Source organism: Hyposmocoma kahamanoa, unplaced genomic scaffold (genome assembly GCF_003589595.1).
Source record: "Hyposmocoma kahamanoa isolate Upper Pololo Valley unplaced genomic scaffold, ASM358959v1 63, whole genome shotgun sequence".
Taxonomy (NCBI): domain Eukaryota; kingdom Metazoa; phylum Arthropoda; class Insecta; order Lepidoptera; family Cosmopterigidae; genus Hyposmocoma; species Hyposmocoma kahamanoa.
This window is the reverse complement of record NW_020653851.1, coordinates 23,572,946-23,600,415: the sequence shown is the minus strand read 5'-3', so window position 1 is coordinate 23,600,415 and position 27,470 is coordinate 23,572,946. Positions and strand designations below refer to the sequence as shown.

The 27,470-nt window shown below is 37.4% G+C and overlaps 1 protein-coding gene across 1 annotated transcript; it reads right to left on the bottom strand.

The window, feature by feature from the left end:
- Positions 1–709: 709 nt before the first annotated feature.
- Positions 710–18,459, bottom strand: LOC113230484 (hairy/enhancer-of-split related with YRPW motif protein). Its single transcript, XM_026464435.1, has 3 exons — positions 17,998–18,459; positions 16,587–16,795; positions 710–1,471 (listed from the first exon to the last, which is right to left on the bottom strand). The coding sequence occupies exons 1-3, from the start codon at positions 18,186–18,188 to the stop codon at positions 945–947; spliced, it is 927 nt and encodes a 308-aa protein (XP_026320220.1). The 5' UTR covers positions 18,189–18,459; the 3' UTR covers positions 710–944.
- Between the last annotated feature and the right edge of the window lie 9,011 nt (positions 18,460–27,470).

Below are 27,470 nucleotides of genomic sequence, written 5' to 3'. Positions count from 1 at the left end.
TGTGGATGTCCTCTGTAGCAAAGTCAAAGGTCATTTGACAAATTTGAATTAAAATTTTTGGGCACTGGATGCGATGATCCCTATAGGATCATTTGGGAAACGAATTTTTCTAGATTGGTTCTAGACAGGATGTTCTAGGAAGTGCCCCAGAGTGAATTCCGTCGCTCTGGTACTTATAGCACAGGGAAGTCCCTACTTTGAGAGCAGGCAATTGGTAAGGTTGTCTGTACAGATGCTGTGCCACTCAGAGCTTAAAATCGGAAAGATCTAAGTGGCACTGACAATGTGCCCGTCACCCTGAGACATCAAGTTGACAAGTCCCCAGTATCTGTACTTTCGGCAGTACCCTTTGATAATGCTCATATTACTGCGTGGCGGCAGAAACAGGTATGGTTCCAGTACTTCCCTGAACTCTCTCTCTCTCTCAAGGAGCTATACTGTCTTTATGCAGAGAACATTATTTATGTGACTCCTTAGTACTCATCGAGTTTAGCATGGAGTATTAAGATACTTTCGTCTAATTATTATAAAAATGGAGGAACACTACAAGTTTAATTTGTTTCAATACGACTGCTGTGAAATGGTTAAAAAACAACGTTTTGCTCGCTTTTGCTTACAATTCGCATTTCGCGCAGTTGTATGGCATCCTTTTACTTGTAAAATTACACCAACTTCGAAAAGTTGACCAGAGAAAAAAATCACTTCGGAGACTAATTGTTCTTGAATGGTTTTAAGTTTTTATTTCTGTTTAACTTAATTTTCCTCGTAAACTGCTAAAGGATTATTTCAGCAAATTTCTATACCAATACAATCATAACTTCGTCTTTTCTCTGGCCAAAATTTTAACAAGAACCTTCGAGTTAAATATCACTCCGATTAAATTACGCTAACAAAGTTTCTGTTTTAAACTCTTTAAGAACTCAACTTTGACTAAAACGAAATTTTCAATACGCTAGCTCTGCTCCCCAAGGTCGGTAGGGCTTCGAACTATTTTGTGAATATTGGTGATGTGCTGGATGGTGCGGATATGGTGTGGGGTAGTGAGGAGCTGGAGGGGCGGGGTGAGGTCCCGGAGGAGCCGGTGGTCCTGGAGGATAGTGAGGGTACGTTGGAGCCGTAGACAAAGGTGCTATTGGTGTTGGTGTGGCAACAGTCGAAGCTGTTGACGCTGCGGGTTCATGTCTTGGCCCCAATTCTGTATAATTATGTTGGGGTTGCGTAGGTACAGGTGTTGAGGGGTATTGCGGTACAGGTGTTGAGGGATATCCCCAATTCGCAGACTTAGCGGCTAATTCTCTCTGCGCCGCGAAGCATTGAAGATGGCTCATGAGACGAAGGCGCAAAGGATCCTGGATATCCAGGCCTTCGCAGCTCACAAGGTACCGGGCAACTTCGGCTGCGCACTCTCGGAAACCGATGCTATGGTAGTCCATGGCGTAACGTTGAGGGTCATACGCGAACGTATCTAGACCTGTAATAGAGATAATGAAAGTTATTAAGGGAGGTCTAGGTAAAAATAATTCATTTTTGGCAAAAACGAGTTTGTGACCTTTCGACACTTAGGGGAAAAAGGGTGTATAAGCCAATTCTATTAGAAATGAGCAAATTTTCAAACTGTTTCGAGTCTTCCCAAGATTTTGTTATTTGCGAAAATATGGCATTTCTACATAAACATAAAAACAAAAAAGGCATGACCAAAACGTTTACAAAATTTAGTTTTTATTCAACTTGTAACTTTGTAGTTTGGCTTCTACATCCTTTCTTCCCCAAAGTATCTACCCCGAATATTTAACAAATATATTGTATTGATTATTTGTTAATTCTAAATTTAGTTTATTCAAATAGCGTAAGAAAGATTGTACTATATTTATTTTTGCATTTTAAGAAAACTAAAATAACATAATCTAAAAATACTTTAATTGTACAATTAAGCCGTGATATACGATATACGTGAAGTTATACTTAAATAAGAGTAATCAATTGCCATTTACGAATTTCCAACTTTAGCAAACAACATAAAGTACTTGCAAAATTGCTAAAAAAACAAAGAAAAAAGTTTCTAAAAAACACAATTACACAAAAACTACTGACTATATCGAGTTCTTAGGTTTTCGCGATTGTTACACATAGGAAATGAAACTATTTTTCCGGATTTAAATCGCGTATATTTGTTTTTTCATAGTTACAATACTTATTAATTAAATACCTTATTTTTAATTTTACACAGAAAACATTCCAATGTACGCTACATTAAGTTTTGCAAATTATTTTATTGAATGAATTTTTATTAAGTTCAATTAATTATTAATATATTAATAGAAATTAGAATAAACTAAAACATATTAATTAGTACTGCAGTCTTATGTCTGTTTGGGATTTTTCATTAGAGAAAATACTGGATCTCAAACTGGTGGTACGGAGAAACCATCTTCCCTGTTGAAATTAGGATGTATTTTTAATTTCAATGGCCTCTCGCAGCATCCCGGGTAGATAACGGACTTCTTTTGTAAAAACCTGGGGTTTGTCAAACTTCATTGAATGTGTAGGTTTATCCATGACATGCTCGCAGACTGCAGATTTGTTTACGCGACGGTGTTTGACATCAGCTATATGTTCTTTGACGCGGGTACAAATATAGAGTATCATCGCCAGTCACGTTCACGTGTTTTGTCTATAATTAACGCTTGCAAAAGGCAATTGCAACTGGTCGTCTTCTGTATTGCAACAAGTCAGTGCGAAGCTTTATATGTAACAATAATTCTGGATAATCAATATTACCGTTGGCGATTCTCATCAAAATGCACATGACATTCATTTGCCAACTTTTTTTATTTATTTGTTCTAATTTTACACCCAAAATTATCGTCATCATCAAAATAATGCGTCCCACTGCTTCTTCTTGTAGTACCGATTGTTTAGATTATAATTCTTGCCATGGTGGAGAAAGGATTTCCCAATCGCCGTATCCCGTGCGCCAAAATACAGATAAGGAATGGTGTACGTCGTGCTGTCGTAACTCCACAACCGAAATCATCTGTTTTTTATCATTAAAAAAGACAGCTCCAGGTAGGTACTTTAATCCAGGTGCATTAAATAATAAATAGAGCGAGATAATCGACGTAAATCAAGAAAACAAAACTTGCTTTCAAACATCCCCTTACAAGAATCCCCTAAACAGTGCAACAAGTTAAAAGACAGAGATAAAGAAACGAAATTTCAATAAGAATGAAAGGGAAATAAGATGCGGCATATGCAACGGGATTCTTGTTTCCGGACGTCCGTAGGGTTTACGAAACCAGATTGGTTTGACCCGCGATACCCTTCCGAGAGGAAATAAAGTGTATTGATTGGTGAAGAATTCATTCAGGGTTAGGAGATCTTGGTTTATGGGTTTAGACAGTGGGGCATTAGGGCAGGAGCAATAGGGTGTCGTAGTTGAATATTTCGGGGAAGTTTCGCCAATAACATTTGCAGTTACTCTTGTTGGAACTTTCGGATTTGAGTTGATGTTTAGTTACTTTTCTTGTGCAGTCAAGAGCATATCAAGCTTGACACTTTGGACTTTGTTACATTTTAATAAAATAAAATGATTTCAATTCAATTCAGTTGATTATCTTTCAAAAATTTTACAAATTATTATGATTTATTTACATTTAACAGAACTTTATAGAACTTGTTCTATTTCTGACTCTCATAATAATTCAATATATGATTTAAACCTAAGATGAAGGCATTGCTTATTCGGTACAACTCGGATGAAAATAACTTTAATAAGAAACTTTTCAAAGGTAATCCAGGAACGATAAGGCCACAATAACGAATAATAAAGCTAATATTAATGGATAATGATAGACATAGTAGTAACAAAGCTCCCAATATAAGGTCCGATTTGTATCCTTTAATTGTCAAGGTGTTAAGCGTTCACTGGCGGATATTAGAGAAATACGAGTATGTAAGAACGCAGATATAGTCGCGCTCCAGGAAACCTGGCTGCTATCGTATGATACACCTCTGCTAGGTACTATTAGTGATGATTTTGAGTACACGGGTAAGTCAGCGGTCGATCAGTCTGAGGGCCCGCTAATTGGGCGGCCTTACGGAAGTGTGGCTATCCTCTGGAAAAAAAAGGAATTTTTAAATCGATTTCCGTAATCAACTGTACCAGTGACAGCTTGACGGCTATTAGGGCAACTATGTTTAGTAATAAATACATTATTATATGCAGTATTTACATGCCCACCGAAAAACTTAGTAGCCTTCCCACGTTCGCGAATTGTTTGAGCGAACTAGGTGCGATAGCGGAAAATAATAATATAGAGGCTATTTACATGTTAGGCGATTATAATGCTCATCCAGGCGCCATGTTTTGGAATGATCTTTACAATTATTGTATAGAGCAATCGTGGGTGTGTGCAGACACCACAGTGTTAAATATAGATTCTGACACACACACTTATGAAAGTAAGCAGAATGGTAGTTTGCGATGATTAGATGGCGTACAGTTTGCGGTGTAAGCGTGGCTTGTGATGTCTATTGGTCTGATCATAGGCCTCTTATTGTGGAATATAATTTAAACATAATACCACTTAAGTTAGAAATGACAAACGCAGTGCGTAACAGGGTGCTTTGGGGTCAAAAATCGAATGATCAGATAGATAGATATCACGAACTATGTAATAAGTAAGAAGTATTTGAAAGAGATTCAATATCTAGATTCTTTCAGAAGTTGTGGTGAAGGTAGATGTGCTGAACACTTTCATAAGCAGGTGCTGGATGAGCTGTATAAAAACATCGTGTCTATATTGTCTGAAGCTTCAGCTGTGACTGATGAAGCGGATAACATAGGTAAACGGCGTGTGGTTGTTGGGTGGAATAAACATGTAGGTACGTAGTGCGCATGAGCAGGCTCGACTTAAATATCAGATCTGGGTTCAGTACAACAAACCCAAAACCGGTACAGTTTGCCATGAAATGCGTGAAAGTTAGAGTCGAGCCAGGCTAAAGTGGTGTCAGAAAAATGAGAAACAGATCAGAATGGATATGATAGCAGCGCATAGAGCCTCCAAGAACTTCGTCCAGTTTTGGAAGTTGACCAATAAACTGAACGTTAAGCCGAGTTTGCCTACAACTGTGTCAGGCTGCAACACTGAGGGAGACATAGCTAACATGTTTATGGGCAAATTTTAAGTTTCTTCCCCGCTAGCTATGCTACACAGGCCGCTTGATGCTGGGACCGGGAATGGGCGAGAGGTTTTGCATTTTTCGGCTAAGCAGGTGGATGAGGTAATAAGGTAAATGACAAGAGGAAAATCTCCAGGTCACAACGCTCTCAGCATCGAGCACCTGAAATGTGCGAGAGTGCATCTTCCCAGAGTGTTGGCTATCTATGTTCTTCTCTCTGTGTATTAGGCATTCTCATTTGCCGCCTGAAATGCTTAAAACTATAGTGGTGCCAGTAGTTAAAAATAAAACGGGAGATATTGCCAGTCATGAAAATTACCGTCTGATATCGCTGGCCACAGTTGTTGCTAAGGTGTTGGACAGACTGCTGGATAAATATTTGGATCTGCACGACGCTCAGTTCGGCTTTAGGCCAAGGCTTTCCACAGAAAGCGCCATATTATGTCTTAAGCAGACTGTCCGATACTACACGGAGAGATGACGCCGGTGTACGCCTCTTTTCTTGATCTATCTAAAGCTTTTGACTTGGTGGTTTATAACACTCTCTGGGACAAGCTCGAGAAGGCAGGCAGGCAGGTACAAACGGACCTGATAAGTGTGCTAAAGTGCTGGTACACGAACCAGCAAAATAATGTAAGATGGGGAGGGGCTTTCTCGGATGCATACAGGTTGGAGTGTGGGGTGAGGCAGGGGGGTTTGACCTCGCCGAAGCTTTTCAACCTGTACGTAAACGATCTGATCGTTTGACTCAGCAGTAAGCCTGTCGGATGTCGTATCGACGGCATCAGCGTAAATAACATCCAACGATATGGTGCTGGTGGGTCCAACGGCGGGCTCAATTGCGGAGCTCCTTCGGTTTTGTGAGCAGTATTCAAGTACTCATGGCCTTGTATAAAATTGTGTCAAGAGTGAGTTTATGGTCTTTGGGATCCCCGGTAGAGTGTGTCTTATGAACCTAAAATTATTCTAAATGAGGTAGCGCTAAAGAGGGTAAGCACATTGAAATAACTAGGACATTACTTGGCGGAGGATCTAAGAGACCAAACTGACATTGATTGTGAACGTAGGGCGTTGGCTGCCAGATGTAATATGTTGGCACATAGATTCGCCCGCTGAAGTGAGGAAGCCAAAATAACTTTATTCAAGGCGTATTGTCAATCCTTCTACACGGGTGGTCTATGGGTTAACTATAACGGCTTCAGGATGCTGTTGGGACTACCGCCACATCGTAGCGCATTGTCGATGTTTGCTCAAGCAGGAGTAAACGACTTTATTGCTGTGATGCGAAAAAAGACGGCGTCACTACTCTCGAGACTGCGTTGCCCTAACAGCATGCTGAAAACGTTTGCGGCTAACCGCGATGCGCCGATGCTTCGTCATTTCGTCCAGGTTCTAGTAAGGTGATCGGCGGTGCCTCGAGCGTAATAATGTGTGTTTTTATGTTTTGTCTCTGTGTTTACTAACAATAGTCGTAAGTTTAAAATGCCCGTATTTTGCTAACAAGTGGGCCTTGGATGCCAAATAAATGATTTATTTATTACTATTATTAATAATAATAACAAAGTTTCGTACCAATTTTGACGATTCAATAATTTGAGTTTTCTCCAGTTAAGACCGACCGATCCCTTTTCATTTGTGCTTACATAGGGCCACAAAGACGACCCAATTATTTGAAAGGACTTTAAAAGCATCTCTATAAAAGCTTTTTGTTATTACCAGCCATTGTATGTTGCATTCTATCCGAAACCCCTGACGAGATGCCTTGTTAATTGAAAATTTGATAACAAGCAAATAACAATTAGGTATAGAATGATGGCGTAATTTGTGACGAGTTAGTCGTGACTCTACTATTCTATCTATTTATTTAGGAATTTTATCCGATTTCAAAAAAGGAGGAGGAGGTTCCCAATTCGACTGAATTTTTTTTGATATATGTTACGCGATGTCTCCAGCATTTGTGAACCGATTTTGATGTTTCTTGGAAAGAGAGTACTTCTTCTGAAGCACAAACAACAAAAAGTGATCCCAGTGAAGTGAACAAAAAGTGGTCCCATTTAAATTTGAAGAAAATATTCGACCTCTAACGGTGGCAAACTAGGGGTGAATGTCTTTTGAAGTCGGTTTTTTTAGTACCCAGTACTGTGATTATTATATATACAACGTTCAGGACAGTTCCATCGTAACCGAAATGATACTATATATAACAACCTAGTGGAGTAATTTCACTTAAAAAATAAATGAATATCAATTCAATAAAAATTAAAATACAATGAATAGCGACGTCTCTAGCCGGGACTGGTAAAGAAATAAGATTAGTATTTAAGATTTCTCACAGATGGCGCTCCGTCTAAAAAGGCGTTCAAAAAACCAAATACAAAGACACGACAATAAACGCATAGAGAAATTCGTGAGGTCCGCTGGTTCGTTCCGTGGCTTAGTTGGTGTAGCGTCTGTCACGGTATGCAAGAAGACGTCGGTTCGAATCCGACCGGATCGAAGGAATTGTTTCTGAGTGTTCGATCTTTGTATTAATAATTATAACAAACTAGTGGAGTAATTTCACAAAAAATAATTGAATATCAATTCAATAAAAATCTTAACGATACTATTTTTCATCATACCAGGTGACGGGACAAACAAGTCGTGTCCCTCTTGATAAGCGACGCGCCTGTCCATAGCAGTTTCACAGAGCTTTAAAATCACAAATATCTGAGGGGCACTCCCAATGCGCCCGTCACCCTGAGACATAAGTTAACAAGTCCCATGTGCCTGTGTTTTCACCAGCAACCTTATCCTTCAAAACCGCAACGCAGTAATGCTCACATTGCTTCCCTGAACGAATCTTTCACAAGGAGCTCTGCTGCTACTAGATGGTTACAAGCAGATGGAACAAATATCAACAGTCTTTTTGGCTGTTTCGTATGGGGTTTGCCTAACGTGACCAACATTTTTTCTTTGAAGGCGGGACATGAGCAAATTTATTATTGTTTTAAAAATAAAACACACGCTTATGAAAGTTACGAAATGTATATTATAAAAATTAAAAAGAAGAATTTCAAATATTTAATGATCAAAAACTACAATAAGACTTAATCTTGTGTAGTCTCACCAGACTTCCGAAAAATATAATGCCAGCCCACCGGCTGTCATTATACTCGTATGTTCGGACATTTCGGACGAGCAAATTTGCTTGCAGTATGAAATAAAATTATTTAAATTTATCAGTCGATTAGTTTTAAAAATTTGCACAAATTTATGTTCAGTTATTATGAATTTAAACTTAATCGAACTTTATACACTACAAAGGTACTTAACTAAATGTAAACATAGCGTAATGAAGTATAGGGTTTTTCAACAAGAACTTTGTTTTGTCAATCAAAATAAAACAATAAATTTAGATGACAATGATTAAAATTTTTATTGTATTACAAAAAGTAAGGTTTGGCAATTACGAATGAAAAATGATATCTGATAAATGTCCACCACGACCACAGTTACAGATGTCGATTCTTTCATCAAAGTTTTTAGTCACTTTTTGACAAAATGGTGGGTCTTTAATCACTTCACGAATTTTGAGTTTTAAGGTTGCAAACGATTCGATTGGCTCCGTATAGACTCTGTCTTTAACACAACTCCATAAAAAATAATCCAGCGGTGTCAAATCATATGATCGAGCTGGACTTACCGGCTAAATTTCATGAAATTATACGACCGGGAAATTTGGTTTGCGATAAATTATTGTTTCGGTGGCTGTGGAGGTCAAATGCGCACTTAAGTTTTATAAAAAAAAACGTTTTTCGGGAAGTAGCAAAAACTCTATCTCAGTCAAACAGAGATCAAATTAAACTTTCTCAATCATTATAAAAGAAAGTGGAAACAGTGGCCTCTCGGCGTCTAAATTGCTCTCGTAATTACGTTTAGCTTTAGCGAATCCCTATTGTTTCAAGATGTTATTATTTTATTTGTCACCAGATCAAATTTATCGAAGAAATGGAAACCTGATCCACGGTCGTTTGTATTTGTTATTCATTTTCTTTTGCTAACAATATACACATACCGGTACACACATATTTAGGGAAACAACAAAAAGTGGCAATTTAAAATAGTAACCTTTATATTGAAATAAATAAGAATTAGAAATTATATTAACTTCTTTTAACATTGACTTGGTTACAGTCGTACTCAAACTTTACTAAAGAAAATTTAAATTAAACAAATTTTTTTTACATTTTGTGACCATGCAGAAAACGTAATAGTTTTTTATGTAATGTTTACGACATTTACAAGAACAAAATTAACTTGTATTAGTAGTGTTAGCTAATCGTAACATTAACTAATCTATTTTATTTTGTTAGAAAATTACTTTATTTCATTGTTTTATCGAAATAAGAAACAAAAAAGTGTATTAACAAAATGCGGCCGCGGTCGCGAAAAACACCTTTGACGAGAAAGGACGAAGTCTTGTTTTGTATGCTTTTGTAGAGAAAATAAACCATGATAATTTATAACAGTTAATGTAGTCTCATTTCTATGTATACTGTGAATATATTATAGTAGGAAATTATATAAAACAAACGAATGTGAAAAATGACAGACTATTTATTTCCAAATTAGATTTAAATAAAAAAGTAAAATATCCGGCCACTCTTTTCAAAAAACACTGCATTATTTTGGGAACCAGCATTCCTCTACATGCCAGTGTGTGTATATTTCTATGTTCATCAAAATAATAATAACTAAAAGGAAACCATTAAAACAAAAAGCAAAGATTTGCAATAAACACAGAGAAATTCGTAAGGTATCGTGACTTGTTCCGCGTGGCGAGGTAGCTGATTTCAGTCCACTGTCGAAGGAATTTTTATTTTTGATTGTTCGCTATATTCGATCTTTGTATCAATAATAATAAATCAATTTTAAGAATTTCCCATAGAATAAAAGTCGCACCCCTCATGGAGGAATGGCATAAGTGAAGTTACGTCAAAAGTCGATAGAGTTACAAGGTAATTGGAGCTAGCTATGAACATTTTAGACGTAATTCCACTTATGCCATTCTTCCATGAGGGGTGCGAAATGTATCGTTGTAGAAAAAAGTCTGGTAATTTCTGGCGACGAATGACTATGCGTTAAGGTGGAACTTGGGAAAAGTTCTCCAATACTTAGTATCATAAAGAAAAAAAAATGTTTTCTTTGTATGATATCCATTACGTTAATTTTGCTTAACAATAAAACTAACAAAGATATAAAAAAGCCGCTTACAGGGGATTGTAGATATCGTTTTACTGATTCCAGATATTATAATAACTCTATTACTCTAAAAATGTTGATTACGTTAGCTATGATAACGAGGGTCATAAGTGTTACTGAAGCTTCATTCTTTTCATTAGCAATAGATTTTACTTCCGATACTGCACTTTGTTAACTTTTTTTTTGAAAACGTGCTTACTATAAAAAGTCATTATTATTATTAAGGTGCTTTTTGATTACTTGGCATTTTTCGAAGTCTATTACACCCCTTCCTTCCGTCTTTATTGCCGGTGGCATAGTTATTAGTTTTTTCCTTTGCAGGTGTGACAACCCTTTCCTAGGAGAAGAGTTAACTTCCGGCAAGTTCCTGTTGCCGCCAACTTCACGATACGTGATCGAATTGTGTGAATGTAGATTTAATATTTTTTATATTCTTTTTAGGTTTATCTGTGAAGCGTTTTATTTTATAGATTTTGTGCAACAGAGGACGTCAGCCGACTGCAAACTGTAGGCGACGACGCTTGGTTTCTATGAGTGGTGATAGAAAACAGTCTCATGTGGTTTCAAATTAATTTTATGCTATTTCTTAAAAACTAATAGTGTCCCATGCGGTCTGTAGTCTCCCTTGGTAGGAAAAGTAACTTTTAATAAGTTGCGTTTAAGCATATATTAAGGTGAAATGGTAACGTAATTGCGTGGATTTTAAAGCATGTGAGGTAGACGCTTATAAATTTATTGCACGCTATTTAAATATTTGCCTTTTAGAAATAACTTATACTTAATGTACTCTCTTACTGTAAAATAAGCTCATAGTCCCCTGACCTATTTATTACGGAACATGGAAATCAAATTTCATTTGAAATATCTCTAATAACAATCGAATGATTCCAATCGGTTTTTTCCGTGGATGAACGAAAATTCTGCAGTAGTGCCGAAGTTTAGTTAACCCTGTTTCGGTCTCTTTGTTTTCGTTATCAATTAAAAAAAACGAGTTGAATGCGTATTTTTAACGTCGAAAAAACCATTTTGCGCGTGGTCTATTTGACGTATTTACGTTAAAACGTTTGGATCTCATTTCACCATAAACAAAACGTAGACATGAGAAAAAGTGTTGATATGGTATACATTCGTATATAAATTTATATTTACATTGTGTGTAAATTATTTGTCATAATTATTTACAAACTTAGGTCATATCTCTTTTTATTTGTCATGTAATGCACCCCTGGTATTTATTCTCAACTCAGCTCTCCGTTGACTGGTATAGAATGCCTAACGGCATTAAGTCCGCCATGTGTTATTTTGTGTACAATAAGATTTTAATAAATAAAAAAATATATAAAACAAAATTCTGTACAATATTCTACGATTCGCACAACAAAAAAACTGCGAATTACAAGGAACTTTCTAGTAGTTAATCACTCTACAATTTTATATTTACAACTTTACGTTAAGTCTCATATTTCACATACACAATACAGCTCTATCATAGGACTACGTTTTGTATAATTACGAGCTGCCATAAGCTCCTATATTTGCAGAGTGCCACCCTCTGAAGGGTGGACAGTGGGACAGCTCGCGCACTCCCGTTCCCACGAGTCCCCTTAGCAAATATTGTACTGGTGGAGATTATTTTATGCTGCCACCGATTGATATGGACTTTGTTTATGGTAAATTAAATAAATTATCAAATAGAGATCAATAAAAAGTTTTTGTCAAGGTTTTATTATTTATTTTTTTAATTCGAATATATAATTTTAAAACAAAGTTGTGTAACGTAACTAGAGAACTTTTTAAATAAAATATCTACGTTCTGGTAGGCGGTGGTGGGCATCAGTCTTTTTTTGAACTCCTAAATATGTCCCTAAATTATTTTATGTGACACACTTGACATTTCGACAGCTTAAAGTTCATAAGAAGTGTAGCCGCGAGACCGCACTAAGATCGCTGATCCAAGTTAACGCGTGTTGCGCGAGAGTTAGTTAATCGGCTAAATACCCGGTCACGCGACTGCACAGAAATCAATGTGCTCAGCTAACGTAATGTAGCGAAAAAATGTGATTGTAGTGAGTGTGAGTGCATATTAAACATATTACAATCAACTTTGCTTGAATTCTTGTAAAACTTAAAGCGTTATTTTTTTATGTTTGCCTAGTAAATTCCAATTAACTCTAGTCTTGAATAGCCTTATATACTCAATAATCTTGCACACGTTTAGACGAAAAAGAAACAAACCCCTCACATAAACTCAATATCTACGACAAGACACGGGTGTCCGTCTGACAAGGCATAATCGCTTCCTGCACTTTTTGTCCACGCCAGGTGCGAGTCCTGCACCACTGGGTGTTTTTTTCTTACCTGGCAGTAACCGATATGATCCATTTTTGATGGTGTTTGGTCACCGTAGTGGAATTGTGCACTGCGGTTTGATTATTAGGTGTTACGGTGTTTTTTTTAATTCGATTAACATGGGAATGTTTTGAAGAATATTTTTGCAAAATAAATAGAGCAAATATGCAATTCTTTTGTTCAATTCTTGTTATAAACATTACAAAACGCGTCTCATATTAGGGAATATTAAAAGAAATACCAATACGGACCAATGTTCAATAGTTCGGGATATCCTTAGAAAGCCGAGATAAAGATAGTGTTACAAATGAATTTACAACCTAATTGAACTGTGCAAGAACAATTTATTAACGGCTGTGATACAGTGAGTGATATAATTTCCTATTGCGCGTTGTAACAAACTGGTCCTTGACATTTTAACCCACAGGATGCGCCTATGCCCTGGCGAGTGCGGTTGCGCGACCACTGGGCTAGAAAAGCCACATGCCTGCTCGAAATAAGTATTTCATTTATGTGATTTGTGAACACGGGAAAACCACACAGCAGACCACATAATAATATCCGGACGGAAGACTTTGTTTAATTTTAAAAACATTAATGATTGATGAGTAACAAATTAAAATATATATCGAATTTAAATATTCATAATCAGGGAGTGTACTCCCGTGCTTCGTCCAAAACAATTACTGTCAAATAAATAATGCTCGACCAAAATAAAACACGTATGATGTCAATGAAGCTTCATACTTGACATTGTCTTTTGATTTACTAGAGTAGTACTTATTTGACATAATTGTTTCGGACTGGGAACGAGAGTAGACTGCTAGACCATGTGACATGTAACACGAATTAGCTACAAAGGATCAATTTGCGCTTTGGATCGTTCTAATCGTACATAGCGTAGAATTTAATTTAAATTGTCTACCGTGCCAGACGCTATACCAACTAAGCTACGGAACGAACGGAACGGACCTCACGAATTCTTCTATGTGCTTGCGTCGTGTCTTTGTACTTGGTCTTTCAACGACTTTTTAGTCGTAGCGCCATCTATGAGAAATCTATGACAGATTTATCACCCAGTTAGTACCTTTACAGCTACCAGTCCTAGCGAGAGATGTCGCTATTCACTGTATTAATTAAATTTTTATTGAATTGATATTCAATTATTTTTTGTCCGACCGGATCGAAGGAATTTTTTCTGAGTGTTCGATCTTTGTATTAATAATTATAACAAACTAGTGGAGTAATTTCACAAAAAATTATTGAATATCAATTCAATAAAAATTTAATTAAATTGTCTAGCTCGACGTGCTCTTGGTCCAAACATCAGCAAACACACACACCAGAGCGAAAATGACAGTTATAATCTCAGTACAGAAAAGAAACGACTCAAGAGTTCGTGGAATTGCATATATTTGCCAAGTATTATTGAAATCGGTTACCGGAAAGTGCGCGAAACTAAATTCATCCCCTAGTTTGCCACCCTTAGAGGTGGAATATTTTCTTCAAATTTAAATGGGAACAATACTGAGGTGCCCCATTTCCAACAAAAAAGAATCATCGAAATCGGTTCACAAATTAGTTATCGCGTAACATACATACAAAAAAATACAGTCCAATTGAGAACCTCCTCCTTTTTTAAGTCGGTTCAAAATGCACGTACGACACAACATAAGGAACAAAAAGAAAACTGCATTTCGTTCAATGTTTGTCAATCAGCCATTATGGACATTTTTATCTGATTATGATAATGATCGAGGTACGGCCACTCTTATAGGATGGGGCAGGCCTTACACGAGACACCGGCTTCAACATGTAGGTCTTTTATTTTAGTATATGTTAGAGCGTCTGTTCACTTTCAGATATTACCGGTATTGATTTTCTAAACCACCGAATACACTAAATCTATTGTTTTTTGTCGTCGTGCCCGCATTATATTGAAATCAAACGTATAGAAGAAATGGGAAGTAAAAACTCTCGACTCGGATCTCTGGCTCCCCTGCCCCGGTGTCCCCTGCACGGGTCCACCTGTCGACCCGGAAGCGCGGGCGCATACCGCTCGTCGTTCGTGGGAACGCTTTAGATTCCATCTGTATAGGGACACGAGACCGATGGGACGGGATGCTCGACATAGTAACGCGTAGGGATTTTAACGTTGTTGTATTTTACGTTAGATTTTAGAATTTGATTTTTTTTAAATTTAGTGATGGGATGAACAAGTCGTGCGCCTGGTGGTAAGCGACACGCCTGTCCATAACAGTTGCAGAGCCAGTTAGAGATTTAAATTACAAAGAAGAAGTCACATGTCAATGTAATTTCACCAGCACCCTTTCTCTTTAAAACCGGAACACGGCAATGCTCACATTAACGCTTCTCGGCAGAAATAAGGTGGCAGCACTTAACTCTTTCATCTACTGTTGCTTAACTGTAATTCCTAACTACAGTTGGGTATTTAATAGACAGGACAATGCATCGAATGTAACTCTTCCTTTTTTAGTGCAAGTATTTTTTATTAAAAAACAGTTGTTAGTGATCTTTTTATTAATTTCGGAGGAAACGGAAATGCGTAGTTAAGTCGTTGAGCAGGTTTCTTTAGATTGTGCAACGTAACGGACTCTGGGCTTTTTAAACGAATGATTTAGATTTTTTTAAAGATAATATGCGGAAATGGATAACGGGAAATAGAGAAAGTTTTTTTGCAAATGTCTTTGCCTGGAGCCTTTTGTGCATCTGTTAATAAACGTCGATAACGTGTAAATTTATCTTATTATAATAAAAATATGTTTATTAACACTCACATAAGGAAGTCTTTATAAATGTAAATTAAAATAATAAATTGTTTATGTTAGTTTTTTCAAACATACTAACGTTCGGGCCTCTTCAAGTTCCATGGTCACGGCTGAGATGGTATTAGCCATCAACCAGTTATGTTTAATATTAATGCAAACCTCCCTATTCTGAACTATAGTTAAAACAATTACGAATTTAACTACCTTGTTTCTAATCTGACAGCCGTGATCATGAGACCTGAAAAGAGTTTGAAATGTTGGTTTTTGGAAAAAAAACAAATATACGCGAATTATGTCTGAAAAAGTAATTTCATTTGCAATGACGTGGAAGGCGACTACACCAATATCTGGTCTCAAACTAGCGTATTCCCTGTACTAGGAGTATCAGAGCAATGAAATTCATTCACTATCGAGACCAGAAGCAATTTGGAAAAGTTCATTTTCCGAATTGGTCTTATTGATCTTGTACTCCATTTTTGATAACTTACTATGTATAACTGGGCGGCGGCTGATGGAATGACAGACGGTGGATTTTACGTTCTTTTGTTTAGTCGATTTTGTGACTTGTTGTGAATGTGGTGTATGTTTTTTAAAGTTCTGATGTCATCAGTTGCAGTAAAACTCCTTGTGAAAGTGTTCGTCCAGGGAAGTTCTGCCACGTTGCCTATTTCTGCCGCCAAGCAGTAATGAGAGCGTTACTGCGTTCCAGTTCTGAAGGGTAGGGGTGCAGTGTGAATTTATAGATATATGGAACTCATCAACTTACGTGTCAGGATGATGGGCGCAGTGGCAGTGCTCACCCATTACAATGCAGTATCACCTGCCAATCTGAGATATAAAGTGAGAAGTCCCATGTGTCCGTAGTTTCACCAGCACCTTTCAAAAGCGAAACGCAGTAATGTTGACGTTACTGCTTAGCGGCATAAATATGTGTCGTGGCAGTATTTTCGTGGACGCACTCATTGATAAGAAGCTACGTTGCTGCTGAATTAATTCTGTTATGAAAATTCAAGTATCACTCACCTTTAGCGTGTAACATCTTTAAATGATCTACAGTGAGCTGCAGTATCTCGGCCTTCTCCAGCTTGGCGCTTCCCTGCTTCTCACAGGCTGCAGGCACCAGCCGCTTTAACTCGGTAAGTGAGGTGTTGATCCGATCGCGCCGCTTCTTTTCGATCACTCCTCTTCGCCGCTTGCGCGTCAGTAACTGACAGGAATCTCCGCCTGGAGACCTGGAGTTGATGAATTTGTTATTGTGCGAAGGGTTGGTTGTTCGAGACTTGGCAATTTGTTCATGTAAATTGTCCATGAATTACGGGGCGTCAATTTTGTTTTAAAGAGTTTTGAGTTACACTTATACGTAGGCAGGATTCATCATCAGGGGGAGTATGCTACATCTGTTTTTGTATTAGTAGGTACCTCTACAGGGAGCTGTTTTATGGCCTCTTCTTATTTGAATAGAAATTATGAAAAACCAATATGACTTAAAAAGTTGTCTAGGATAATACAGATATTTTCTAGTAGAAAGAAGTATGAAGTTAATGTTTTTGTAAAATAATAACAAACTCACTGTACTCATAATTAATCTTGTACTCGATGACACGTATAGGATTATCTGTCAATAGTCCGAAATGACATTTTCCAGAAATAACGTTTGCTTGAGTTTTCATAACCTCGAAAGTAATTTTGAGAGGAAAATGTTTTTTCTTTTGAACCTAACCTAACCGAACCTAGTCGTGTCTTGGCGATAAACATCCAACATATCCTAAAAGAACAACGGTTTACTTATAATTCGGTTTTCGGTGTAATGAAAATTCGATCAAACGTTATTTCGGAAAAAAAATTCGAGTTTGTTATAGGTTACCCACTTAAGGTCATTTGGTTGGATACATTTTATTGACTTTGTGTGAAATTAAGTAATGACGTAATTTTGGACTGACTGTAAATTACGTTTCAAATTAAAATTTAAAAAAAATTACCTACCTCTATTTTGATTAAATAATTGCTATTATGTTGTAGATTTAGATGGATAAGCAGTGGTAGCCATTTGGGAAAACGGTGCCTACTTAATTGACAATTATTTTATTTCCAAGGTATATTTTTTTAATTATTAGACGCAATATTTCAACGTCGAGATAAAACCTGCATTTTCAAGAAGGTACACATCTCTTGGAAAACGGGTAAAGTACTCCCGTATCGGAGGATATCCTTAGGGAAGACCTGTGCTTAGCAGTGACGCGTATAATAGATTGTGAACTAAGAGATATTACTATAGTTTATAGCAATATCGTAGCGCAAGCTACGTTCGTAGTCAATTAACGAAAATCGTAGCTGTCGTAGCTTTATTTCATAATTATTTTAATCTAGTTAGAATCATATTGGAAAAACTTAACAAAATTACGAAGAAAGCTGAATCTTTTCATATTGAACTTACTGTGCGTCTTTACTGCTCTCCTCCGAGAAAGCATCGTCTTCACTTTCAGAATGAGTTCTTTTATTCCGCGGCGCGGGCGCAGGTGGGGCCGGCGCTGGTGCCGGGGGTGTCCAGCCACCGTAGCCCCACTGAGATGGCTGAGGCTGATGCAGGGAACCCGTCTGCTCCATATGACGGTGATGGTATTCCATTATAACTTAATAGTCTAGTGGTAAAACACTAAATATGAATTTTAACCACTTTATAATCAGTCTTGTATATACGTTATATCAGAAGTTTAAAGTTTCAATAACAATTATCCAATTATCCAAGTTAACAGTCATTGAACACAAAAAACAGAACACTCAATTTCTTAACTCATTAAGTCGAGAGCACACGAACACTTTCTTGAAAGGTCACGAGTTGCAAAGACGTAAAGATAGGTGTGCACTGCAGGCACACGTGCGCGCGTGCCCGGTGACCGGCGCCGAGTGCGCGCCGCGTGCACCCCGTGTGCACGACACCCGCCCCAGCCAAACGACCTTTATCTACCACCATTATCACCATACACTCAAACAAGGGTATTTTACGCTCTATTACTACACTATAAGACCCATACACGATGTATTGGAGTGTGGTACTATTTTTAAATCACCAAAATACAACGCGTAACTTTGACATGCAATTATAAGCGCTGTGCGTTTGAAATAATGTAGTTTTATACGCAATTTTGATGCACTATTAAACATTAACGTATTCAAGCTTTATATTACATTTTTACAAACAGAAATGAAGTTTATTTCATTGTAGGTAAGTGTGTGGTTTGTCTGCGATGTTAATTTTGGGTGGTACAAAAGGCCGCGTGGCAGGCGTACGGTGGGAAACGAAGGCGCAATTAGAGAACGCGCTTTCAATCCTGGGGCAGTGTGAACTCGACTTATATAGGGGATTTAACAGTGTGAACTATGCTTACATATATGGGGAGAAAAGAGTTAGGGAGAAGCGTGGGAGTTTAGGTACGATGGATCACTGTTGCCGAGTAAATATGTACATCGGTGATGGAAAGTGATTAATATTGACTCGTGATTTAATACCTGCTAAAAATTCTTGATGAAAAAGCTAAGAATATACAAATAAAGCTGATGAATGAGTACAAACTAAAATAGCACATGTTTATTTTATGATTGGGTATAAAATTGTCTAAACAATATTATGCAGAAAATGTAGACGATAATTAATTAGGTTTATGTAGTCATACGAGAGTAATATACATTTGACTTTGAAAAATAACATCCAATGCTTTAGCTATGTAATATTAGCAAAGTCAACGTGTTATCATCTTAAGGGCAGACAACAGAGGCAACTTGCTCTTGTCAAGCATCGCGTTTTTATTATAAGAAAATGGTTTTTACTAACGGTCAGAAGTAAGTACGGTGTTAACTGCAATCTCTGCAAATAAAACTGTCTTGGTATTGGAAAGGCGTCAATTTTGCTGATATTACCAACATAACAAGTGTAGTAATTAATAAAAGTGGGACAAAAGACCGCTCCCTGCAACACGCCGAGTCGTGTGTCGGGCGTGCACCAGGCCCGTGTCGTGATGCCACTGACTGCACGCCGAGCGTTGCCACTGCGTTGCCATCGGCGTCGTGACACGTGTGCTTTACTTTGATAGCTATCACGACCTTCAAGGGTATTCTCGTCTTTGAAGGACCGTGACCTTGATCCAACAACCCTTTTTTCCATATCACTTCAGGAGTTAATCAAAATCATTATTTATTAAGAAAGAAACAAAGAAAGAAAATACATTTATTTGTTTACCAAAATGACACCACAAAAGACAAAAGACAAAAAAAGAGAAAACGGAACAAAACGGAATAAAAAGAAAACATTCAACGTAAAGCATAAATAATTACGAAACAACAACAAAAACACAAACAAAGCGAAATATATACATATATCTATATTAAAAAATTTGGTTAAATTAAAACATGAACTATTCACACAAATAATAAAAAGAAGACTAAATATTGAGATACCTTGTGTGGTGCCAGCCGCGGTAACAAGAGGGTCACAAACTCAGTATTTGCTAGAAAACGCAATGCCTTCGCAGCACTAATTTTCAGTTAGGGCCCTAAGTGAGGTCACTAAACAACATACGCAAGTATACTTATCTACTTGAATATAACATTTTGACCGATTCATATTTTTACACAGTTTCACATATTGGGTCAATTGGTTTATAAAGACTCGATAAGCAAATTCCACTTTCACAATTGGTTAACCTTTGCAACAATCACGATTTCACATTATTATAAACCCCAGAAACACACCAGAAAATAAAATCAGTATTAATTTAAAACATCTTTCCCTAAATTGATCTTGAGTAAAGATTTTATGCAAATTACGTATTGAATACAGTGGTTTTTTTGTAAAATGTCGAGGTAGGTTTGTGTTTTCTTTTCTATCGTGAAAATTTTTAGGAAGCATGTTTTCGCACAGTGTACTAATTAATCAGTATATATCCTCAATTTTACTACATATTTACTCCAAAGTCTTTTTTTCAAAATTCAACACTCACTGTTACGGAATCCCACAAAGCCATTTGAGGTAGTATAGACTCTTAACAGAAATAATTTAAAAAAACATACACAGAACAAAACAAAGTATTATTAACAATGATCTTATACATATAATTATTAAGTATAAAGAATTTATGTCGCCAGCATTGTCCTGCGCGGTCAGTATCACCTAGTGAGTGAATCTCTACTGCTTTTCAATCAAATCACCTTTGGATCTAGCTACCATGCCAGTCATACATATATATACGCACTACCACAGTCACTTTAAAGTGACATATAATCGATTTGAATGAACTTTACGATAGGCGCAGATCCTTCTTGTAGGTTGTTAGTTAATTTACGGTACATAGAATAACACTAACTGAAGCTCATCAATCAATAACTGACACGTCAATTATAATAAATAAGAAATCCTTGTTGAAAAAGGATGCAATTCACGGTTACAGAAATACGAAGTTGAGGTGGATGCTTTCGTAAAATGATTGCTGGAATTTATCAAAATGAGCAAAACTTTTTTTGATTTTTGTTGTGTGTTTAGGTGAGTGCTTTTGGTAGAGTGTTTAGGTTTTCGCGATAGTTACACACAAGAAGTGAATCTATTGTTTCGAATTTAAATTGACCATATTTATTTTCAAACAAACCAACGCTTAGAGTTCTTTACAAGTCTCATGGTCACGGCTGACTCGGTGTCGTTTTCAATGTATAACAATCACGAAAATTTACAAACTATATTGTGGTAAGGATGTTAAAATTTACTTAAATATTGTTATATTTACATCATTTCGCCTTCATCATCATCATTACCTCAGCCCGTTAACACCCACTGCTGGGTATGGGCCTCCTCTTTTGCACGCTTGCTCAATCGGTTCTGTGCGAGTCTCATCCACAATCTTCCGGCCACCCCGACGACATCGTCCGACCATCAAGCATGTGGTCTGCCTCGGGGACATCTCGCTCCTACCGGGTACCACTTAGTGACCTCCTTGATCAATCGGTCGTCATCCCACCTAGCAACGTTTCCTGTCCACCTTTATTTTAGGCTTACGAAACTCACGCCGACGTCTACGACTTTTGTTCGCTGTCGTATCTCTACGTTGGGTATACGATCGACGAGGGAAATGCCGAGCATAGTGAGCAGACTATGCCGAATGAAATAATGAAGCGTCATTGCCCTTTGTGCTACTCTGATTTTGTGCATGTGTTCCTTAATTCAAGGAATTTCACCTCTTTAACTGTTAAAAACCCTTAAAAGTTCTCCACATTCAATTCAAAGTAAATATCTAGCACACCTTTGATTTAAATCAATTTTAAAAAACGCAGGTCGATATTCTTTTTTTAATTTTCTTGCTCTTAAAAAACTTGAGCTTGGTTACATTTTTCTGGGAATAAAGTACCAAGCTCCACATAATTCGGTACAAGCCTCTTAAGACATTTTTTAACTCTTATAATGAAGCATCAACTGGAGTTGTGTATAAGAAATATATACGAAAAAATGTTTACAAAACCCGATGATATTTTATCTTGTATCAAGTTTAATCCTATCGGATTACTTTACAAAGGAAAGAAGCTATGCCGAACATAGAAGTTGACTCGCGCACCCGTCGGTACATTGTATTGGTTCATAATCCATTTTGTCTCCTTAAATCGCATCATGATGCATGGAAAGCTAAGCCTACTGAAAAGTTTAGTTCATTATCTTTATTGTTAGCATGTATTTTTACACCATGACTGCCACGCAGAGGTCTCCTACATTTATTTCTCTCGTGAGTTTGTAATTTATGTTTGTTTCCATGGCATTCGCGATACAAAGTTTCCCTAGTGCAGGGCCGTGAAAAAAAATTGTAACAATTAATTTCTTTTGTATAAGTCATAACAAGTTGATTTTTTTATAGCAGTAGAGTGGGGCTCCTTGAGAACGACCTCACCTTTACGTTGACTTTACCTATTTAATGTGGGCATTACTGTGTTCCGTTTAGAAAGGGTGTGGGTGCTGGTGAAATTACAGGCGCATGGGACTTGTCAACCTATATTTCAGGGTGACAGGCGCATCGGCAGTGCCCCTAAGATCTTTGCGATCCAAAGCTCTGAGTAGCACTGCAACTGTTATGCATAGGCGTGTCGCTTACCATTTGCTCCGCCCATAACTTTTATTATAAAAAAATGTTTCTGTCTTCAAACTTTCCATAAACAGCATTCATCCCAGAATTTGTCGCTCTTAGAGATAGAAAATCTTCTTCAAATTTGAATGTGACACTACTTTGGTACCTTTTCAATAGAAAAGAATCATCGAAATCGGTTCACAAATGTGTTATTTACACAAAAAATACAGTCGAATTGAGAACTCCTACCTTTTTGAAGTCGGTTAAAAACAGTGATAATAATATTCACTGTTAGCAATAATAGCAAATAAGTAAATTCTTCTACCATGACATTGTGTAACTCGACCTCTATTCCTTGGCATGAAGATAAGCGTGACGCGTTATTTATCAAATTGTAATGCTTAAAAAATAGTACTTATTTCACGCAATCGTTGCATAATTAAGTGTTTTGAAAGTTGGTCTAAGTAATAAATAACAATTTTAAGAACTAATTTCGTAATGATTCCATACAATACTTCGTCTACGAGTATATATTAAAATAATGAAACACAATCAATATTTATATCGTAATTATAATATTGATATCGAGTTCTTAGGTTTTCGCGATTGTTACACATAGGAAATGAAACTATTTTTCCGGATTTGTTTTTTCAAACAAACCGACGTTTCGGGCCCTTTACAGGTCCCATTGACTGCAATCAACCGTGACCGTGAAAAAACAAATATACGCGATTTAAATCCGGAAAAATAGTTTCATTTCCTATATAATATTGATGTCGAGGAACGTAGTGACGCGTATAAGGAGACTGTTTTATTAGCAAAAATACGACGTTCTCTTTTTCATTTTTTTATAACATCTAGTGACGGGACGAACAAGTCGTGCGCCTGATGGTAAACTACACGCCTATCTATAACAGTTACAGCGCCACTCAGAGCTTTAAATTGCAAAGATCTGAGGGGCACTACCACTGCGCCCGTCACCCTGAGGCATAAGTTGACAAGTCCCATGTGCCTGCAATTTCACCAGCATCTTTACCCACCCAAACCGGAACGCAGTACTGCTCACATTACTGCTTGGCGGCAGAAGTAGGCAAGGTAGTACTTCCCTAGACGAAGTCTTTCACAAGGAGGTTTATTGCTACGAAGTTCTTCGACGTTAACGAGATGTATTGCTAACAAACTTTGCTACTATTATTACTAATATTTCTAATAAATTAAGCCATAGCATGCCTCCACAGAGATATAAATTTCCTACCTCGTCTACCATCGATCTTTTGACGACTTTTAACGTTTATACTGTGAGCGCTGGGTAAGGAGGTCCCGGGTTAAATTCCGTTACGTTAAATTAGTTCTGGCTTAGGTGTTTTGAGAAGTGCCTCAGAGTGAACTCCCATGTTCTGGTACTCATAGTACTGGGAATTCCCTGTTTGTACGTAATATGAGAATCTTTTATAATTATTTATTTTTTTAATGATACATTTAAAATTATTGTTTATATTATTGACAATCACATTACGAGTATTCCCAGACATTGCACTTTAAATTACATATTGTAACAATCATGAGGGTTTGCGTCCTAATTTTCAATTATCTAGAAATTGAATAGGTATTTATAGAATGAAATTATTTATTAATTTCAAATAAAAAAGTGGCACTTATACTGAAAAAACTAAAGGAAAACCGACTCCGTTGGCATGGCCTCGTGATGCGTAGTGATGATAGCTATATGACAAAAAAAACTTGTCGCTAGAAACTGAAACCGCCTAAAGAGGACCAGGCAGACCCAAGACCACTTGTATTGAAACCGTCCAAAGAGACTTGAAGACGATGGGTGTGGACCATGAGCTTACGAAAAGGCGCCCGGAGTGGCGCGCGCGGTCAAGAAGGGTCGTCCATAAGGCCAGGATAAAGAGATATTAATTTGAAATATATTTTTTTCATTTTTAATACCTACTCAAGTTAAAAAATTTGAACAAAACTGCGGAATATTTTTTCAAACTTCTACGGATTGTAACCCGTTTTTTGTAGGCGTGAGAAGTGGCGGTGGGACTTTTTGACAGGTGGTGTTTGGAACACCATTGTAGTTACCGTCTATTGTTGCGAAACGATCCCTTTATTTCACAATGAACCAAATCACGGGATTTTGGAGCTCTACGTTGCAAGCGCTTTCTTTTTCTGCTCTTTGCTTCTACATATAATAATTTTAAGCCCTTTTTTAGCTGAAATGTCTTTTCTTAATGTTATTTTAAAGTCGAGTGCACTATTTAAATGTAAAGATCGATTAACTATTGATAAAACTTTGTTTGGAGGCTGTTTGTGGGAACCTGTCAATATTATCGTTTGTTTATCTGGATTTTTAGGTAAAGCGTCGATAAAGCTTTTTATTTTTCGAAAATAAAAAACGTAAAGAAACTACATCACTATTTACTATTCACTATTTACCTATTGTATAAATAGACAAGGTGGCAGCACTTCTTGGACGAACTCTTTCACAAGGACTGGAGCTCTACTGATACTAAACACGTTCTGGTGTTATAAAACATGTTGTTATCTATCATAATTGAACCTTTTTTAGCGTTCCTATTATGCCTGTGAGTAGAAACATACTCAAATGCCAAAAAATTTGAAGACGAAATTGTAACTCCAATATAGTTTTCTAACTCGGGAAACCTTCCCATCTTGCTGTTCCGCGCATAATAGCTCCATCTAGAAAGGAAGAGAAGAACTAGTCTTTCGGCTCGCGTCGCGGCTTGCCGCCAAAACTCGGAGCTAGAAAAAATAAGGCGCGTGCAAAAGTGTTCTGCCGGCACGTTTTCGCTCGTAAGCTTTTGTAATGTCAATTAAGTATTTGTTGTGAGTGCCCAAATAGCAATTAACGTCTACATGCTGATACAGAAGTATATATTTTCCTTTACAAAGCCACGGAAACAAAACTACGATGGTTTCAAACACCCATCACAATTTTAAATATCTAACGGTTATTTGTTTGATTTCAACATTTGAAATCCTATGATTGTAATTTGTTTTATACTTTTGAATTAGTAGAAGAAAAATGGTTTGTAATCGTAAGTAAAAATATAATTAGGCACCTATTTTGTTTTGATGTTCATACACACATTAATTCGTCTCTTTTTTCTTAAACATAAAGTGTATTATTCCTTAATCGAACAGCAAATAAGTATGACAGAGCATGTTCCCGTGTGAACAGTTATGCGGAGTGAGGGTGGCTGACGAGGGGTGGCTGTCATTTGACTCCTCGATTGCGATTGATCGTACTTTATTCTGTTGTTATTTAAATTGGTTCGGCTCGGATTGAGCGGTGAAATTAATGTGATTCAATAAAAAAAAATGGGTTGTTACAAATTTTAGTTAGCTAGGCTTGAATTAATTGTATGAATAAACGGCTGCTAAACCGATACAAATTTTATTACCTTATTAGTCGTTCACTGCTGAACATAGGTCTCCCCCAAAGATTTCCAGACTAGCCGATTGGACACGACGTGCATCCATTGGTTACGAGCCGCCCTTACCAGATCACCTACTGAACGCCTTCCGTTTCGTGGTCTCATTCCAGAACCTTTCTGTGCCCTGCCCACTGCTACTACAACTTGCTAATTCTTTGAGCTATGTCGGTGACTTACGTTCTTCTACGAATCTTCTCATTTCTGATTCGATCACGTAGAGAAATGCCGAGCATTGGTCGCTCTATATCTCGTTGAGTGACTGAGCTTTTTTATGAGGCCCATAGTCAGTGACCACGTCTCAGAGCCGAAGATTATCGCTGGGAACACTCCAGTACTCATAGGCTATAATCATTGCTATCTTGACATAATACTCATCCAAGGGACAAAGACTCTAAATTTAATTGATTTAAAGTGGGACCTATCCCGGAAAAGTTGCTAGAGAGCCGACTTAGGTGGTACGGACCTGTTATGCGACGACCGCCTGATCTCATGATAAGGAACGTCTTTGACATGAGTAACCAGTCCAAGAGACCACAGACGAGTCAGGACAGACCGTCTTAGAGAAGAGAGACCAGAGGGGTCGACCCCAAATAAATGGGAATAAGGCCAGGCAAGAAGAAGTGCACTCAAAGTGATATTTATTAATGAAGACTAGCGTCTTTATTAAAAAATATTAGCAAATATTCTACGACAGCCTTTAGATGGTGAAAATCGTTGACCGCGTAACTAGTCCTTAATTTTTGGAAATAAATAAAAGTCACAAGGTGCCAGGTCGGGACTATACGCGGGATGGCTTATGAGCCCAGGTCAACGTTGTTCACCTTCAAAAATTAATTTGTCTGTCTGGCCGTGTGAGAATTGGCATTATCGTGGTGCAAGGTTATTTTTACGGAGTTTATCAATAACTTCCGCAAACAAATGGTCGTGTACCAATCACTATTCACGGTACAACGATTCTCCAAAGCAATAGTAGCCAATTGTCCAGTTTTATTAAAAAAAAGAAGCAATCATCCTCTTAGAGGCACTTTGCACGCGTGGCACTTTGGTCTCGTCTCGAAAGACCCGTACGCTCGATTGATGCTTTGTTTTGGGAACGTAACTATAAATCCATGTTTCGTCACCTGTTACTATGTCCCACACCAAATTTGACGCTCCTTCGTTGAATCTATAGTAAGCATGGCATTGCACCAAGTGACGCGATCCGTTTTTTGAGCCTCAGTCAAATTGTGTGGGATCCAACGAGAGCACAGCTTTTCACACCCAAATGTTTGTGTAGTATTTATTGTATTTGACTCATACCTATGCCTAAAGACGCCCGAATCTCATGGTATGTCACATGCGTATCTGTT

What these genes read in the sequence shown, in the direction of transcription:
- LOC113230484 (XM_026464435.1), bottom strand. Translation starts at nt 18,188, where the DNA reads ATGGAATACCATCACCGTCATATGGAGCAGACGGGTTCCCTGCATCAG. An exon ending in GAGAGCAGTAAAGACGCACA is followed by an intron (nt 16,796 to 17,997) that starts GTAAGTTCAATA and finishes CATCAACTCCAG; the next exon opens with GTCTCCAGGCGGAGATTCCT. An exon ending in AAAGATGTTACACGCTAAAG is followed by an intron (nt 1,472 to 16,586) that starts GTGAGTGATACT and finishes TCTCTATTACAG; the next exon opens with GTCTAGATACGTTCGCGTAT.